The 18,692-nt window shown below is 35.2% G+C and overlaps 1 protein-coding gene across 1 annotated transcript in view; it reads left to right on the top strand.

Annotated features, from left to right (window-relative positions):
- Positions 1-17,828, top strand: part of Senp7 (SUMO1/sentrin specific peptidase 7) — a 95,460-nt gene extending 77,632 nt beyond the window's left edge. Inside the window, exons 12-21 of the mRNA XM_013024097.1 lie at positions 1,504-1,637; positions 3,516-3,632; positions 6,616-6,738; positions 8,939-9,031; positions 9,729-9,853; positions 11,917-11,969; positions 12,917-12,960; positions 13,063-13,131; positions 14,709-14,859; positions 16,224-17,828. Of these exons, the coding sequence (XP_012879551.1) occupies positions 1,504-1,637; positions 3,516-3,632; positions 6,616-6,738; positions 8,939-9,031; positions 9,729-9,853; positions 11,917-11,969; positions 12,917-12,960; positions 13,063-13,131; positions 14,709-14,859; positions 16,224-16,361 (1,047 nt within the window). The 3' untranslated portion in view covers positions 16,362-17,828. The remainder of the gene's footprint in view (positions 1-1,503; positions 1,638-3,515; positions 3,633-6,615; positions 6,739-8,938; positions 9,032-9,728; positions 9,854-11,916; positions 11,970-12,916; positions 12,961-13,062; positions 13,132-14,708; positions 14,860-16,223) is intronic.
- Positions 17,829-18,692: the final 864 nt, after the last annotated feature.

The following is an 18,692-nucleotide window of genomic DNA, read 5'->3' as shown; positions in this document are numbered from 1 at the left end:
GCTTGCCTTGCATGCCTGAGGACCTGGGTTCGATTCCTCAGCACCACATAAGCAAAAAGAAAAAAGCCAGAAGTGGCACTGCGGCTCAAGTGGTAGAGTGCTAGCCTTGAGCTGAAGAGCTGAGGGACAGCGCCCAGGCCCAGAGTACAGGCCCTACGACCGGACCCAAAAAAAAAATTAAAAAAAAAAAAAAGAAATGTACTCATTATCTTGCCCATGTAATTGTAACCCCTCTGTACAGTATTTTCACAATAAAAAAAACAAAGACAAATTATCTGACTAGTACTCTTCCAAAGTACCAAGTTCATGAAAGACAAGAAAAGACAGGAATTAAAAGGATCCTAAAACAGAAGAATATCTACAAGAAAACAACTAAAAAGAGAAAAAAGTCAGCAGCTTAATTAATACTTTTATACTCATATAAATTGGTTAGTTTTCAAGTCTAAAATTATACTGAAAGAATAATAAGTTAAAAAATCATCAAAGAGGGGCTGGGAAGAAAGTGGCTCAGTGTTAGAGAGCTTGCCTTGCATGCATGAGGCCCTGGGTTCGATTCCTCAGCACCACATAAGCAAAAAGAAAAAAACCAGAAGTGGTGCTGTGGCTCAAGTGGTAGAGTACTAGCCTTGAGCTGAAGAGCTGAGGGACAGCGCCCAGGCCCAGAAGTCAAGCCCCACGACTGGACCAAAAAGAAAAAAAAGCATTAAAGAATGGGGCTGGGAAGGTGGCTCAGGAAGTTTTATAATATACATACCCCTTATATATTTTTAGAATGGAAGTATTTCCCAAGGAGCTTTGGTATACATGTAGATGTCCATACATATAAACTGGTACTTGAGCTACAGCGCCACTTCCGGCTTTCTAGTGGTTTATTGGAGATAAGAGTCTCAGAGACTTTCCTGCCTGAGCTGGCCTTGAACCAAGATCCTCAGATCTCAGCCTCCTGTAGCTAGGATTACGGGCGTGAACCACCAGCGCCTGCTCTAAGGACCTTTTATGTAAAAGACTTATAGAAAGCCACACTATAGGTCTTTCTGCTAATGAAGCATAAGAGTTTACCATTATTTTACTTTATGCATAATGAGACAACTGTTAATTATATTGTTTATAAGAATTTGTAATTTTCCCATTTTATAGTAGAATATTAATTTTTTGTATCAATCTCGCCTTTTTATCTGAAATTTTATTTTTTTCTGTTATTTGTCAACTGTTTTGATTATTTTAAACTATGATGTTATCAAATCCTTCTGTAATTATATAGTTGTTATGTTGAAGAAATGAAGTAAAATTAAATTTTGACCAGTGTATCACATATGGTGATTTTGACCACAAGTATTTATTTGGTTTGGTTATTCTTTATAGAAAAAAATTTTAAATATAAATATTACTCATTGACATGAATTTCTTTTCAACACAATCTAGTTTTACCTTTGTCTTTTTTGAAATTGACATATTTATGTTTATGGATTTAAAAAAGAGAACTTTCTTGTTATTTTCTTTCAGCCTTCAAATACAGATGTAGCCAAGCCTACTTACACCTTCCTACAGAAGCAGAGTAGTGGTTGCTACTCACTTTCTATCACATCCAGTCCTGATGAAGAATGGCGAGAAGTCAGGCATACTGGACCTGTTCAGAAGTATGTATTGTGTTATATCCTAGTTGTAGGTGGGCTATAGTGGTTTTCATTCATGTTGCTGCTTTTGAGTAGTATACCTTTTAAAATATTTCGAGTTTTACTTTCTTGGTGATGGTAGGAAGATAATTTGAGTTTATAAGGAATTTATTCTACTAAGAAAATAATAAATGCAATATCACTTGGTTTTATGTAAGACAAAATAACAGAATGAAATGTTATATTTGGTAAAAATTAAAATGTTCGTTGAAAGTGTTGGAATAAGCAATGTAGCTTTTGTTTTGGTGGGCCTTGAATTTGATAGGCAAGCATTCTTCCATTTAAGCCACATCCTCAACCACTTTTGCTATAGTTATTTTTCAGCTAATATTTCATGTTTTGCTTGTTGCTGGGCTTGATAGGGTGATCCTCCTAAAATACCTCCTGCATAACTAAGCATATAGGTCTGTGTCATCATGCCCAGCATTATTATTGAGGTGAGCTTGTGCCAACTTTTTCTTGGCTGGCTTTGAATCACAGTCCTAATCTCTGCCTCCTAAGTAATTGAGATTACAGGTGTGAGCCATCATTCCCCAAACAGCAGTAGATGTTTTTGAAGATTCAATATTCCATGTCTGTATTAGGATAGGGAAAATGAAATTGCTTACTAAAGTATATCTCATTTTAAGAATTTGGAGTTTATTTTAAGTTCTTTTAAAAGTTGTTTTTTTGTTCATATTGTATATACATACTCATGATGATAAGGCAGAAGTGCTTATGTAGTTTAGATGCTTTCCACGCTTTTATGTGTTTTTTTTTTTAAATAATTGGAAGCAAAGCATAGTATAGGAAAATAGTCAATTAGAAACTATTAAGACAGCTACCTTTTCTTGTTTGTGTTTGGTGCTGTGATACTAAATGAAAGCAATCGCAATGACTCTTAGATCCTTGAGCTATTTTGGTGCAAGAAATATATATTGTGCCTTTATTAAATTACTACATTACTACATTTGCCTATCAAGTACTTCCATGACTGTTCTAAAAATACAGCATGTAATTCATTTCTGGTCTCAGGGTACCAGAGGATGCCTCTGGTTATCATCTGCTCTCTGCTACTTTTTGGTGTGACTTTATGATTTGTTTTCTTCATTTTCTATTAAGTTCCTCATTATAACTACTTCTTATGTGAAACTTGTCCTTTAAGCTACCCTGTTATTTTTGTTGTTGTTGTTGCCACTTGCTAGCCACTAGAAGTAAACCACAGTTTTTGATGGCTGTTTTATATGAATGGAAAGGAATTGTTTGTAGGGATTCAAATGTAGGACTGGAAGTGGAATATAGAAAAATAGGTTTTTAAAAAATTTTTTTAATAGGGCTGGGAAGGTGGCTCAGTGGTAGAGCGCTTGCCTTGCATGCATGAAGCCCTGGGTTCAATTCCTCAGCACCACATAAGCAAAAAGAAAAAAGCCGGAAGTGGCACTGTGGCTCAAGTGGTAGAGCGCTAGCCTTGAACTGAAGAGCTAAGGGACAGCACCCAGGCCCAGACCTATGACCGGACCCAAAAATAAATAAAATTTTTTTAATAAAACAGTGTTGAAAGTTAAAAAAAATATAGAAGAGAGACATCCTCAATGGTATTGTAACTGGTGGTGAGGTGAAGGTTAGATAAATATTGAGAATTATACTAATATATTAATCTTTTGAGGCTAACCCTACATGGGAATTATTGGAAAAGAAAAGATAATGTTCAATAAGAGTATTATTAATAGCTTTGTGAGAATTTAGGAAAATATTCTACAGATTTTGTTATAGTTACAGATTGCTACTCAGTTCTTGTTTCAGATAAGACATTTCATAGATACTAAAATTTTCAATACAATAAATTTTAACTTTATTTTTAAGGTTAATTGTATATCCTCCACCACCTACTAAGGGAGGGTTAGGAGTAACTAATGAAGATCTGGAATGTTTAGAAGAAGGAGAGTTTCTTAATGATGTAATAATTGATTTTTACCTGAAGTAAGTATGATAATAAATGGTCTTATTTGTTTTATAGTTTTTGCTATGAATGCAAATGAATGTCTTTATTTGAACTATTTTAACTTTAAAGTAACCTGACAAGATTTCAAACTTGGAAAATTTTTTGCCAATAAAAATTTTTACTAAATTCAGTTTCATTCTTTGAATTTTTATTGGTACTACATATGTACCTGTACACACATTGTACATACATTCTACATATACTACTGCTCTTTTGCTTGTTTTTTGTGTATGTTAGCTTTTTATATGTGCTTCTTTGACTAAACTGTATTATTATGATGAAGGAAAAATTACATAATTGCAAAGAACTGAGAAGAAGCAACAATATTTAGCTATCATGTCTTTTAAATACCATAAAAGTTAACTTTCACTTAACAAATCTGTATCACTGTTCTACTCAATTTTTTAAACTTGCATCACAAAAAAATGATGGTATAGATATGGAAGCTGTTAAACTTTTCCTGTAGTGGTCCAACATGGTGGTGTGTGTGCCTGTGACCCTAGCTTTCCAGAAGGTGGGAGGAGGAGAACAGTGAGTCTGAGGCTAGCAGGGGATGGACAGCAAGATCCTGTCTTTACGAAACACACAACACAAAGATGGGGGGTTTAGCTCAGGGGAAGAGCACTTGCTTACCAAATGTAAGGTCAGTTCCCAGCTCCGAAAAAACGAGCAAGCGAAGTAACACCAAAAGGGAAAGACACAAAACAAAACTAATTCAAAGGAACTTCAGTTCTAACCTTCATTTTCTCCTATATCTCTAGACTTAAATTTCTGACACTTCACTGAGAGAGGCCCTAATTATCTCACAGATTCCTTTCAAACCAAACGTATTATGTTACTTAAACTCTTAGTTTTGCTAATACCATTTGTAATGCTAATCATAAAGACTCAAAAATATATCATTTATATTTACAGATATTATGGACTTCTAAATCTCTAGAAATTGAGTTTGGAATTTTTAAAAATGTCTTTCATGGGCTGGGAAGGTGGCTCAGTGGTAGAGGGCTTGCCTTGCATGCCTGAGGCCCTGGGTTCAATTCCTCAGCACCACAGAAGCAAAAAGAAAAAAGCCAGAAGTGGCGCTGTGGCTCAAGTGGTAGAGTGCCAGCCTTGAGCTGAAGAGCTGAGGGACAGCGCCCAGGCCCAGAGTTCAGGCCCCACGACTGGACCCCCCCCCAAAAAAAAAAATGTCTCTCACTTTTTTTTTTTTTTTTTAGTCCGGTCGTGGGGCCTGAACTCTGGGCCTGGGCGCTGTCCCTCAGCTCTTCAGCTCAAGGCTGGCACTTTACCACTTGAGCCACAGCACCACTTCCGGCTTTTTTCTTTTTGCTTATGTGGTGCTGAGGAATCGAACCCAGGGCCTCAGGCATGCAAGGCAAGCGCTCTACCACTGAGCCACCTTCCCAGCCCCATGTCTCTCACTTTTTAAGCATTTGGAAATTTAGTCCTTATTACTTACTATCCTTTTTTGCCTAGTCTAACATGTGTCCACTTGAGGGTTGACTGATTGGTCTTCATTATGAGTCATTCATTCTTTTGGCTTGCATATATGATAGTTTTTTTTGTTTTGTGTTGTTTTTTTTGTCGGTCATGTGGCTTGGACTCTGGGCTTGGGCTCTCCCCGTGCTCTTCAGCTCAAGGCCAGTGCTCTACCGCTTGAGCCACAGGGCCACTTCCGGTTTTCTGGTGGTTTATTGGAGATAAGAGTTTCACGGACTTCCTGCTTGGGCTGGCTTTGAATCATGATCCTCAGATCTCAGCCTCCTGAGTAGCTAGGATTACAGGTGTGAGCCACTGGTACCCTGGTAGTTTTTTTTTTTTTTTTTTGAAGTATGAGTGTTCTAAAATTTCTGTATGCTTTAATTCTTTTTCAGAAAAACAGTTAAATTGTTTGGAAAAAAGTTCATGCTTTCAGATGTATTGTTTTTAAGATTTACTAAGTCAGACAGAAGACGAATTCCCACCATTGAGGAACATATTGTTTTCATTCTTTCATGAATTACAAAGTTCTGAATAATAAGAACAGGGATCATTCCTGTGTGAATGCTGGGCACCATTCCCTGTAATTTTGGATAGTTATTTCCTTACCTTGGACATTTTCCTCACATACATATAGTAGTCAGTATTCCACTAGGTATGTGGGAACCTGTAGTTTTCTAGAATTCTCTCTGTATATAGCTCTCTTTTCTAGTATTCTCATCTGCAGACTCTATCTATTCCTTCCTCCCATCCCCTTCACCCCCATATTTTTGCTTGAACTGCCTTACAGTCTTGCTTAGCTTTTTTGCTCAAGGCTGGCGCTCTGTCATTTGATCCACACCTCTGGTTTTGGATTTCTGATGATTAATTGGAGTTCAGAATCTTGAGGGTTTGTTTTCACAGGCTGCCTTTGAACTGTGATTCTCAGATGTTAGCCTCTTGAATACCTAGGATTACAGGCAAGAAGAGCCACTGGCACCTTGCATAAACTATTACAAATAGCAAAATTTCCTCCTTGTGAAGTTTTAATCACTAAGTGATTACATTCTAAAGTTATGTTGAAGAATTATTTAGTATAGTAATAGACTAAATTTCATGCTTGAAAGTTTTCTAGATTTATTTAGAAGTGTTATAACTTTTGTTATACATTTGTCATATGATATTTGATTAATATTTCCTTCTCTCTTTACTTCCATTCCCCTCTTACTTTCTTTACTGTTTAGTGTAAATGTGATCGTGGTAGAAGTTTGATATGTATTTATTAACTAAATGAATGAATAAGTTGGCAATTTCTTCTTTAAATGATCTTGATGGAAGGTAAGGTATCTAAAAATAAACTGAAAGTCAAAGTCAGAGAAGATGTGAGATGGTTTTAAATGTAATTTGTTATATTTATTAGTTCCACAACATAAGACAATTGGAGAAAGAAGCCATGCAAAAATAAAAAAAGTAATTTACTTTTATGGGATTGCTGCTTTACAGGTATCTTATATTGGAGAAGGCATCACATGAACTTGTTGAACGAAGTCACATTTTTAGTAGTTTCTTCTATAAATGTTTAACAAGGAAGGAAAATAATTTAATAGAAGATAATCCAGATCTTTCGTAAGTCAATTCTTTTACACAGTTGAGTTTTAAGAGAAAATATATTATTTTCATGCTTCTTGTGAAGTGGCTTCTTTATAATATTTTGTAGAATGGCCAGTGTAGGATTTAGGTCTGTTTGTTGTAAGAGCCTTTTGACAGGAAGGCTGACTTTTGCAGGCCGGCTGTATTTCCTGTTGCATACCCAGTAGAAGTATGAGCAGTTGGATGGCAGGAATAAAATTTCTTTCTTGCCCATTTACCTTTGCTTATGATTTTATTAAGAAATTGTATTTCTCCAGTGGGCCCATCTTTCAATGGACAGAACTGTTAGACCTCCAGCTCCTACACTGCTGTTTGATTGCCTCACTGCCATTAAAAAAAAATGTACTTTTTTTTTAAACTTCCGTAACCAGTTCTCTTTAGTACGTTCTCTTTTTGACCATTGCTGGCATTTACTGCTGTTTAATTAACTTGATGCAACATTATGTGAAATACCATATTAGTTTGAAGTTTAGTTGAATTTCTGGCCAAGAATTTTTTTGTTGTTGTTGTTGGTTGTGGGGCTTGAACTCAGGGTTTGGGTACTGTCCTTTAGCCTTATTACTCAAGGCTAGCTCTCTATCACTTTGAGCCACAGAATTTGAGATAAGATTCTCACAGACTTTCCTTCCCAGGCTGACTTTGAACCATGATCCTCTGATCTCAGCTTTCTGAATAGCTCGGTTTACAAATGTGAGCTCCTGGCGCCTGTCTCTGGCTAAGTATTTTTTGATTAATACTAAAATGCTATAAAGCATTGGGTAGGGATAGGCAAAAAGTAGTAGTGACCCAGGCAACAGCAACATAGAGCTTTCACTCTCTCTGTCTAGTCCTAACAATTTGCATTATAAGTGCTGGGAATATGGCTTTGTGGTACAGTGCTGGCCTTGTATGCATGAACCCCTGGGTTTGATTCCTCAGTACCACATTAACAAAAAAAGCCGGAAGTGGCACCTTGGCTCAGTTGGTAGAGTGCTAGCCTTGAGCAAAAGACGCTTAGGGACAGTGCCCAAGCCCTGAGTTCAAGCCCCAGGACTGGGGGGGAAAAAAACATCCTCCCACCCGCACTTACCCCTAAAAACTTAAGTACAGTACTGAAGAAATTTCTTTTTTTGTTGTAAGTTTATGTTTCTTTAACATTTTTTTGTTGTAACGATACTGTACAGAGGGGTTACAATTACATGAAATATAATTTTATTGTTGTTATTAAAGTGTTGTTCAGCAGGATTACCATTTTATAAGTCAGGTAATGAGTACATATGTTTTTTAGACAGTGTTATCCCTTTGCTTTCCCCATTTCCCCTTCTTGTCCCTGTGCACAAGTTGCATAGTTCATTTTCCACATAGTGTATAATGAATAGCATGATTGCATTTGTTTATCCTTCCTCCTTCCTTCTAGTGCTCTCCTTTACCCCCAAATGAAGAAAACTCCAAAAGCAAAAATAAACACCACCACCAACCACTACCAACACCACCAACAATAAAACCCCATGTTTCCATTTCCTGGAATTTGAATTTTTATTTTTTGGAATTAATGTACACATCTGTGAGTTTACAATATAAGAAATACATTATATACATTATGTCTTTTTCATTTTTTAATTGTTTTTAGCTGGATCTTGGTGGCTTATGGCTGTAATCCTAGCTATTCAGGAGGCTGAGATCTGAGGATCTGTTTGAAGCCAGTCAAATTCAAGAGACTCTGGTCTCCAGTTTAACCACAAAAAACCTGATTGAGTGTCAGCTTTGAGTGAAAAAACTAAACAAGTACAAGGCTCTTGAGTTCAAGCCCATTACTAGCACACAAACAAAAAACCGTGTCTTTAGATACATAAGGTATATAAATTATATCCTATTTGTTCTAGATGAAAAAGAGACTAAGATTGAGCAATTTAACTAAGAATAAATAGTGAGTGGCAAAAGTAAATGATACCCAATACTTACCTTTCAATCTCTAATACTGACAATTTGAATACCTCAAAAAATAGCCTTTGAGGGTTTATTGCATCTTATTAAAACAATAGGATAAGAGTCTCACAGCCTTTCCTGCCCAGGCTGGCTTTGAACCATGATCCTCAGCTCTCAGCCTCCTGAGTAGCTAGGATTATAGGCATGAGCCACCAGTACCCAGCTTTTACTTTAGTTTTTTTAAGTAAATCAAATTTTTTGTATTTTCCAGAGTTGCACAGAGAAGACATAGAAGAGTAAGAACATGGACTCGTCACATAAACATTTTTAATAAAGATTACATTTTTGTTCCTGTAAATGAGTCGTGAGTATTTCAGATTATTTAAAAGCAAATTGAAGAAAGACAATTTAGAAAAAAATATTTATAGTGCTAATAATCAGTAAAAAATATAGTATATAAATCTCAGGTTACATCTTTAATTTTTTTCTCTGAAAATAGCTAAGACAATGACTCATTTATCTTAGGTTTTTAGTTTGACAATGTTTATGTTGTAAATATAGTTGAAAAACAAAATGACATATAGCTCTAAGGCCATAAGGACTGAGACTTGTTTTTTTTTCAGTACTGGGGTTTGAACTGAGGGCCTCATATTTGCTAGACAGGTGCTCTAACACTTGAGCTAGGTCCCAGCCCTTGAATTTTTTTTTGATATAAGAAAAATTTTTACTCATTATATTATAAATAATTAAGAGGAAAAAGTATGATCTAATACAAAAAGGTGATGATATGAGTCTATTGATTTATATTCTTAACAGAAAGTGCAGGTTATATGAAAGGAAATAGTTTGAATTACTTAAATTTTATCCTAAATAACTTTACTCATGTCCATGTTAATTGTAGTTATTTGTCTTAGATTGATTGTTCTACATTATACCAAGAATTATTACAATGGATGTCTTCAAAATTGTCATACACATTTTCTCATATATAGCTCTAGAACATATTCTTCTACATTGTTTAGATTTTGCATGCTTTTAAGATTATAATTCTTCTTCAACAGGTCTCACTGGTATCTTGCAGTCATTTGTTTTCCATGGTTAGAAGAAGTTGTGTATGAAGATTTCCCACAAACCGTATCCCAGCAATTCCAGGCTCAGCAATCTCAACATGACAACAAAACAATAGGTTATATTGTTAATGTAATGTTTTTAATAATGACATAATAAAATGGCTGTAGATTATAACATGAAATTAAAAGTAGCATATTGGTAAGCTTATTACAACAAAGAATAAGTTTTGAAATTTTTATTATAGATATGTACTAAAGTTGAGTTTTTGGCATCAAGTTTTATTATAGAATTTGTAAAGAATGGTTTTGCTAATATGACTAAACCTCATGTCATGGATCTTCAAGCATAATCTGAACTCTCAATTGCTGCTTCATTTTATGTGCCAATACTGGGGCTTGAAATCAGGGCCTGGGTTTTGTGTTTTAGCTTTTTGGCTCAAGGCTGGTCGTCTATCACTAATTGGTTAATTGGAAATGAGTCTTACTGACTTTCCTTCCTAGGCTGGCTTTAAACCATGATCCTCAGATCTCTGCCTCCTTAAACCTAGGATTACAGAGGTGAACACCAACAGTCATCTTCAATTGCCTCATAATATAATGTAATGTATTCTTTGTAGATTAGGTGATCAGAGAAAGATAAGACCACATAATTCTTCAACGATTTTTCATTTTTCTTAGACATAGTATAAAATTCCTTTTTGTTTCCTCTCCTTCCTTTTTCCTCTTCTCCCTCCCTCTTTTCTTTGTTTCTTTCTTTCTTCGTCCTTCCCTCCCTCCCTCCCCTCTCTTTCTCTCTCTCTTTCTCCCTTCCTTCCTTCCTTCCTTCCTTTCTTTCCTTCTCCCTTCCTTCCTTCCTTCCTTCCTTCCTTCCTTCCTTCCTTCCTTTCTTTCCTTCTTCCTTCCTTCCTTCCTTCCTTCCTTCCTTCTCTCTTTCTTTCTTTCTTTCTTTCTTTCTTTCTTTCTTTCTTTCTTTCTTTCTTTCTTTCTTTCTTTCTTTCTTTCTTTCTTTTGAGTTTTGTTGTGTAGCCTAGGCCAGTCTTGTAATATTGCCTCAGCCTCCTGGGTGCTGAGATTAGGTGTACACTTTGCTTAGTGTAATCCGGATTCTTAATTATGTGAACAATAAAAACTAATTTGAAAAAATTCAAAATTGCATATTTTGTCTCTGTAGCCTAAGTAGCAAGCACAGTTGACAACCATCTTTTCCATTAATGCTGTTAAAAGGGGGAAGAGAAACAAGGAAGCAACCAATTATTTTCAATTTTCTCTTATTATTTTTAGCTTCAAAAGTGAGGTGACTTAGATCACTATGGTCAATTTTAGAAGAGCTATTACTAGAAAATTCACTTTCCACATTAAAACAGAAGACAGTTTATGAACTATCTTTGATGACTATCTTTTTTTAAAATAGGAAACTGACTCAGCTAACTGATGTTTCAGGTTTTTACCTTGTGGTTTATGCATTGCCTGATAATAACCAATTATCAATTTTCTTCATAATGTTAACCATAAAAATGTGAAATAGATCTGAGATATTTTTCTTTTTTTTACTACTCTGTATATATTACAATTTGTAGCCAGGTGCTGGTGGCTCATGTCTATGATCCTAGCTATTCAGGAGCCTGAGATCTGAGGATCACAGTTCAAAGCCAGCACAGGCAGGAAAGTCCATGGGAATCTTGTTTTTTTTTTTTTTTTGTCAGTCGTGGGGCCTGAACTCTGGGCCTGGCTGCTGTCTCTCAGCTCTTCAGCTCAAGGCTAGTGCTGTACCACTTGGGCCACAGTTCCACTTTGGCTTTTTCTGCTTACGTGGTGAGGAATCAAATCCAGGACCTCATGCATGCAAGGCAAGCACTCAACCACTGAGTCACTTTTCCAGCCCCCATGAGAATCTTATCTCCAATAAACTACTCAGAAAAAGCCTGAAGTAGTGCTGTGGCTCAAGACAGAGTGCTAGCCTTGAGCACAGAGAGGCTCAGGGACAGTTCCCAGGCCCTGAGTTTAAGCCCCAGGGTGCTCTCTCTCTCTCTGTCTCTCACTCTCTCTCTCTCTGTCTGTCTGTCTGTCTCTCTCTCACATACATATATATATATATATATATATATTACAGTTTGAATTTGTCACTGTTAAACATAAATATATAGTAAAGTCTCATACTTACTTCATTATTTTTTGTTAGATAATGATCCACATCCTACTTCAACACTGTCCTTAAGTGCAGAGGATCCCAAAGTAAGTGTGTTTTATATAAATATGAAGGAAGATAAATTCATATATAATGTTATTGATGAAATAGCGTATTGCTAAGTGAACATGAATGAGTACTGGTAATTCACAATTAAATTCTGCTTCTTTGAAAAAAATTTTTTTTCTCAGTTGTGGGGCCTGAACATTGGGCCTGGGCACTGTCCCTGAGCTCTGCAGCTCAAGGCTAGAGCTCTGCCACTTGAGCCACCTAGTCAGCCCTGAAAATTTTGAACAAAGGAATAAGAAGAAAGTTATTCTTCTTGTACCTGTTTGGCTTGCTTCAGCTGCCTCTCAAAGATTTCACTATGCACCTGAGAAAAATAATGGCACCAAAAGGGTCTGCATTAAGAAATTGAAGTTTGTTATCTTGTTTCTCAAATTTATTAACACAATCAACATCAAGAAAAACTAACTTTCCATTCCTTTTTGGTTAAAGTAGATTATTACTGTTTTTTGTACTTCAAAAGGAAGAAATACATCTCTATATGCATCTTGAATTCAATTAGGAAATATACATAAAGACAGGTCAAATTCTTGATCATCTTTGCTCAAAATGATAAGTGAATGGAACTAGTCAAGTTCTGGATTATTTATTAGGTCTGGTAAAGCTCCATAACTCCTGAGGCTGATGTGAACTATTACGTTGCAAGTATAAGAAAACAAATTGGGATGGGGAAGGTGGCTCAATGGTAGAGCGCTTGCCTTGAGCTGAAGAGCTGAGGGACAGCGCCCAGGCCCAGAGTTTAGGCCCCATGACCAGAACCCCCCCCCAAAAAAGGAAAGAAAACAAATTGGTGAATTTTTGAAAAATGAAGTTAGCTCACTAAAGATTATGGAAAAAACCCTTATTTGAAATATTTTAAAGATTCCTTGAATATTAATATATTTAACTAGCTTTTGTTGTAAAATCATAAAAATTTGTGTTATTACAGAGTACCGAGATGAATATGACAATACCAAAGAAAATGTGTAAAAGGTAAGAATGTGCTATAATAATAATAATATAATTTTTCTCATGTTTAGGCGTATTTCTTTATACAAACATGTACATATTAATGTCTTTGTTTGCTTTTTTTAGGCCATGTATACTCATACTAGATTCTTTGAAAGCTGCTTCTATACAGAATACAGTTCAGAATTTACGAGAGTAAGTAATAGTAATGACAGTTTTATCATTTCATAATTTTGAAGCTGTCTTAACCATTACTGGAAACAAACCAGTATGGTGGTGCATGCCTGTAATCTCTGCCCTTAAAAGGATGAGACAGGAAGATCATGAGCTCAAGGCCACCTGGGTTCAATAGTAAAACCCTGTCTTCAAAATTAAATAAATAAGCTGGGCACCTGTAATCCTAGCTAAATCCTAGCTACTCAGGAAACTGATATCTAAGGATCACGGTTTGAAACTAGCCCAGGAAGGAAAGTCTGACAGAATCTTTTCTCCAGTAAACTACTCAGTCAAAGCCAGAAGTGGCACGGTGGCTCAAGTGGTAGAGCGCTAGCCTTGAGTAAAAGTGCTCAGGGACAGTACATAGGCCCAGAATTCAAGCCCTAGGACTGGCAAAAAAAAAAAATGACAACACTATAACAAAAATTACATTTTAATATGCATTTAAATAAACTCTGCAAAAAAACAAAAAAAATAAATAAACTCTGCAAATCATGCATTTAAATAAAGTCTGAAAAGTCAATAATACCTGTCTATTATAAGTTAATGTTTAGACATTATTATTTCTCAAGGATTTTCTCAAAAGTAAATTCAGAATTTGTATTTATAGTCAAACAAAAACATAACTTTGTAAAAGATCATTGCAAATACTAGTGACTGACAAAAGTACTGCCCCCTCAAAATGAGAACACCTAAAAAGCCTATAATTATTAGAGTGAGTGAGTGTGTGTGTGTGTATGTCTCTGTGTGTGTCTATGTCTGTCTGTCTGTCTGATTTCTATGTACGTGATTTAGTACTTTACTATAGAACCAGAAAACACTAGCAATGAAACTTTTTTTTTTTTTTTTTTGGTGGGTCGTGGCCTGAACTCTGGGCCTGGGCATTGTTCCTCAGCTCTTCAGCTCAAGGCTAGTGCTCTACCACTTGAGCCACAGCTCCACTTTCAGCTTTCTCTGCTTATGTGGTGCTGAGGAATCGGACCCAGGGCCTCATGCATGCAAGGCAAGCACTCTACCACTGAGCCACCTTCCTGTCCCCCAGTGAAACTTTTAAAGCTATCTATTACTTTACTTTTTTAATCTAGATGACTTTTACATATTTGAGTTGTAAAAGTTGCATTGTTGGAAAAATTTTGCTGTTAGCTTTAAACTATTTTCTTAAATGTCATTTAAAAATTCACATAATAGGGTTGGGAAGGTGGCTCAGTGGTAGAGCACTTGCCTTGCATGCCTGAAGCCCTGGGTTCAATTCCTCAGCACCACATAAGCAAAAAGAAAAAAGCTGGAAGTGGCGCTCTGGCTCAAGTGGTAGTGCTCTAGCCTTGAACTGAAGAGCTGAGGGACAGTGGCCAGGCCCAGAGTTCAGGCCCCGTGACCGGACCCCCAAAAAAAAATAAAAAAAATTCACATAATATAATTTGTATTGTCAAAGTTTAGTCTTTGGAAATTTAGCTCAGAATAACAGACTTGGTAGCAAATGTTCCTCTGCTTTGTTGTAAGTGTTGCATAGTAAAAGAAATTTATACTCAACTCACTGTATTTATTGATGATTTCAGGTATTTAGAGGTAGAATGGGAAGTTAAGCGAAAAACTCACCGTGAATTCAGCAAAACAAACATGGTAGACTTGTGCCCTAAAGTTCCTAAGCAGGATAATAGCAGTGATTGTGGCGTGTATTTGCTACAGTATGTGGAAAGCTTCTTCAAGGTTGGTAAAGATATGCAGACATTTTTTTTTCAAAACTACAGCTTATACTTACAATATTATGAGTAAGCAAAAAGACAGAAAAATGTTTTAGAGTTAAGGAAAAAAATAGAATAGACAAAAAGTTTATAATGATTTGATTAATATTAGAGAAAACTAAAGCTAAAGGAGAACAAAATAGATAAAGAGGTAAAATATATTAAAAATGAACATTCTAGAGATGACAATGTGTAATAATAGATTTGAGGTTAAGAACATATTTGGGGCCACATGCTTGCGATCCCAGTGATGGACAGTTGAAACAGGAGAATTGAAAGTTTGAGTCTAGCTTGGACTCTGTCTCAAGAACTTTTCTCGTAACAGACAAAGCAACCTTACTTGATTGTTTTTAGAGCACATTGGATACAGCAGTAGATTGAATTAGGGAACTTCAAGAAAAGACAACAGGAAATATTAAAGTATAGTTCAAGAAGAAAAAGGGAGAGAAGAGAATATAATAGACAAGAGGAATATTAAAAGGTCAAATTTACATGTAATTAGAGTTCCAGAATGGAAACAAGAGGGAAATGAAGTATTTGAAGAAAATTTCCCAAAATTCAAAGGCCCATTAAATTCAAGCAGCTCAGCACACCATAGCTGTACAAATTCAGTGACAAAGATAGCTATATTTCTAGCTCACCAGATACTCTGTATGAGCTGTAGCAGCACAGATGACTAAATCTTAAATGACAAGGAATCACAGCTTTCCTTTTTAGCTATCAGCTTATTCAATTGTAAGCAGTATCATTCCTGAAAGATCTGCTTTTGCCCAGAAGCCTGCTTAGAGAATGCTTAAAAGTACCTTTGAAGTATGTGGCTTATAGAGTGCAGTACAAGTTTTTATTGGGGAATAATAATAATATATAAGAAGAGATGTCATAAATGACATTTTAGAAATCAATAAATATCTTTTGTGAAGATTCTGACCCTCCTTTATTATTACATACTGTCATGAAGTGACTGTTTTGATACTAATACTATTTTTCAAATAAATTTGATTTTGGGTTTAGAATATTCAACTAGATGTCTGAGTTGTGCTATCTGTTTTATCAGTTCTATTTGTGACTACTCACTTAAACATACATTTTAGCAGAACAGACAATATTTAATTTGGTATTCAAGAGTTAGTGATTTAATGAAAATTTCCTAAATTGATTGTGTTGATGGTTACATGCCAAAATAAAAAAATTTGCGTTGTATGAATTTTATGGTGACTTACATCCCAATAAAACTTTGTTACCAATTTTTCATTTTCTGTAAAACTTAAAACAAATATCAATAATTGGATATTATTCTACTAAAGTGCTTGTATTTTTTTTTCTCATTAGGATCCAATTGTTAACTTTGAACTACCAATTCATTTGGAGAAATGGTTTCCTCGTCATGTAATAAAGACCAAACGAGAAGATATTCGAGAGCTTATTTTGAAACTTCATTTACAGCAACAGAAGGGCAGCAGTAGCTAGTTAATCTGTTTAAACATGACACATATGTTCTCTAAGATTACTGGAAAGCTGCTTACCAGCATTTATGCTAGCTCACAGTGAAGAAGATAACTTACAGTAGTTTTATATGTCATTGAACATTATTTAATGTATATGATATATTATTAGAAATTTGGGGCTCTTATAGATGGAGTGGGAATGGGACTGATATAAAGTTACTAAATAGAAATTAAAATTTCTTAAATATTTGATATTTTTTCTGAGTAACTATGCTTGGATTATGCATTAGCACATGTAATGTGGGAATGTTTTTGTAAATAATGGGACTATGTGATCTGTACTTCCACATGACTGGGTGTTGATGGGAGTTAGGTTCTCCCTGGTGCCAGCCCCAGCACTTGTCAGATTTGTTGACAAGTCACATTATATTGTAATTCTATATTTTGCAGCTCAAGCATGCAGTATGAATACTGTGTATTTTTTCTTTTAAAGAACTTAGTATCAGGGCTTCAGAAAATGCCATTTACGGCATCCCTTCTGTATTGTGTAAAAAAAAAGACTTGTTATTAGGAATGGTAAAAATTCACTCTTTCAAAGCGCAGCTTACTATTTTTAATTGCTAAATGCAATTATTCTGCTAAAAATTTCCACTGCATCTTATCTCCTATGTGGAGGGTCTAAGATTTTAGTTCTTTTGTTTAGGATGAAATTTGAAACAAAATTACCTGTCCAAAGTAAATTTTAAAAAATTATAGATGTAGTTAAACTTAAGTATGAAGTGTAACTTTATAAATATTCACTCTTTTATTACCCCAGAATGTATGTACCCTGTTTCTATAAAGAAGGTAAAATCAATGTGTTCTCGTAACTGTAACAAAAAGAATGTCCTCCAAAGTTGTTTATTAATTGTTTAGGACAGAATATATAATTTTATAGTTCAGATTACCCAGTATTCATCTGCAAATTCAAACCACTCTCATTGCTTTTATATTTTTAAAATTTCAGTTTTTAGAGACCTATGATGATTCTGTATGGATCTTAAGCCTATGGCACTTAATACTTTATTAAATATTCAGGTAATAATTCCACTGAATTCATGTATTAATAACTATTATATATGAATAACAGTTCAGAACCTCCTAATGTTATCAGGACTATTTTGAAGAAGACATGATCATATTGTATTTCCTATTTTTAAATATCTTTTGAATTCACATTGTAATTGTATGTAAAGCAATGAAACAAATGCAATTTAAGGTAAACCTAAAAAATCTGAACACTTACTTCAAAATTGTGTGACTTGAGATTGTCAGTTAAGCCTCAGTGACTTTATCTTTTCTTAAATTGTTTCACCATCTTTATGTTGTCTAAGATATTTCTCTTTTAGAGATTCCATATAACAATGGTTATAATTATACTCATTCCCATCTTGTGTATGTATGTGTGTTGGGGATGTGGTGGCTATGACATTGTGTGTGTGTGTGTGTGTGTGTGTGTGTGTGTGTGTGTGTGTGTGTATGCGCGTGCGCGTATGTGTGTCTTGGCCCTGGGGCTTGAACTCAAGAGTCTGGGTACTGTCCCTGAGCTTTTTTGCTCAAGGCTAACACACTACCAATTGAACCACAGCTCCGCTTCCAGCTTTTTGTTGGTTAATTGGAGATAAGAATCTTATGGACTTCTCTGCCCGGGCTGGCTTCAAACTGCAAAACTCAGATCTCAGCCTCTTGAATAGCTAGGATTGCAGGCGTGACTCAGCATAGAGTAAGACTTTTTAAAGTGAATCTTGTACATCTGATTTTGGGAAAGCAAATATATTAGACATCTTGTGGTTTCTTAACCTTTTGTTTGTATGTTTTTCAAAGATACCATGGTTCTTTATCATGTTTTGGAAATTGTTTAAAATTCATTTTCCTAAATCCATGTAGAAATAATGCCTTGAAGATATCAGCATTTTATATTAAACATATATTTCCACTTCATTAAATTGAGCTGGAGTTTTTTTTTAGAGATATGAGTCATTGTCAGAACTAAATTTCTAAGTATATACCTATGAATACTATATAACTGATTCTTAATTAATTTTTCTTGCTGCTTTAATAAATGCATGGTACATTTCAATGTCATTTCAGTTTGGGGAAAGTTTTTTTAGTTCAGATTGAGCATCCTAATTAGAAAAGAAAAATGTTTCAAAATCCCAGGTCCAAAATGCTCCAAAATTCAAATAATTTGAGCACCAACATGATGCCACAAATAGAAAATTCTATATGATGTCATGTGATGGGTAACATTCAAAACAGTCACATCAAAACATATTGTATATTGTCTGTCTGTCTCTCTGTATATATGTTACAT

This window comes from Dipodomys ordii, unplaced genomic scaffold (assembly GCF_000151885.1).
Source record: "Dipodomys ordii isolate 6190 unplaced genomic scaffold, Dord_2.0 Scaffold73, whole genome shotgun sequence".
NCBI lineage: Eukaryota > Metazoa > Chordata > Mammalia > Rodentia > Heteromyidae > Dipodomys > Dipodomys ordii.
This window is presented reverse-complemented; position numbering and strand designations above follow the sequence as displayed.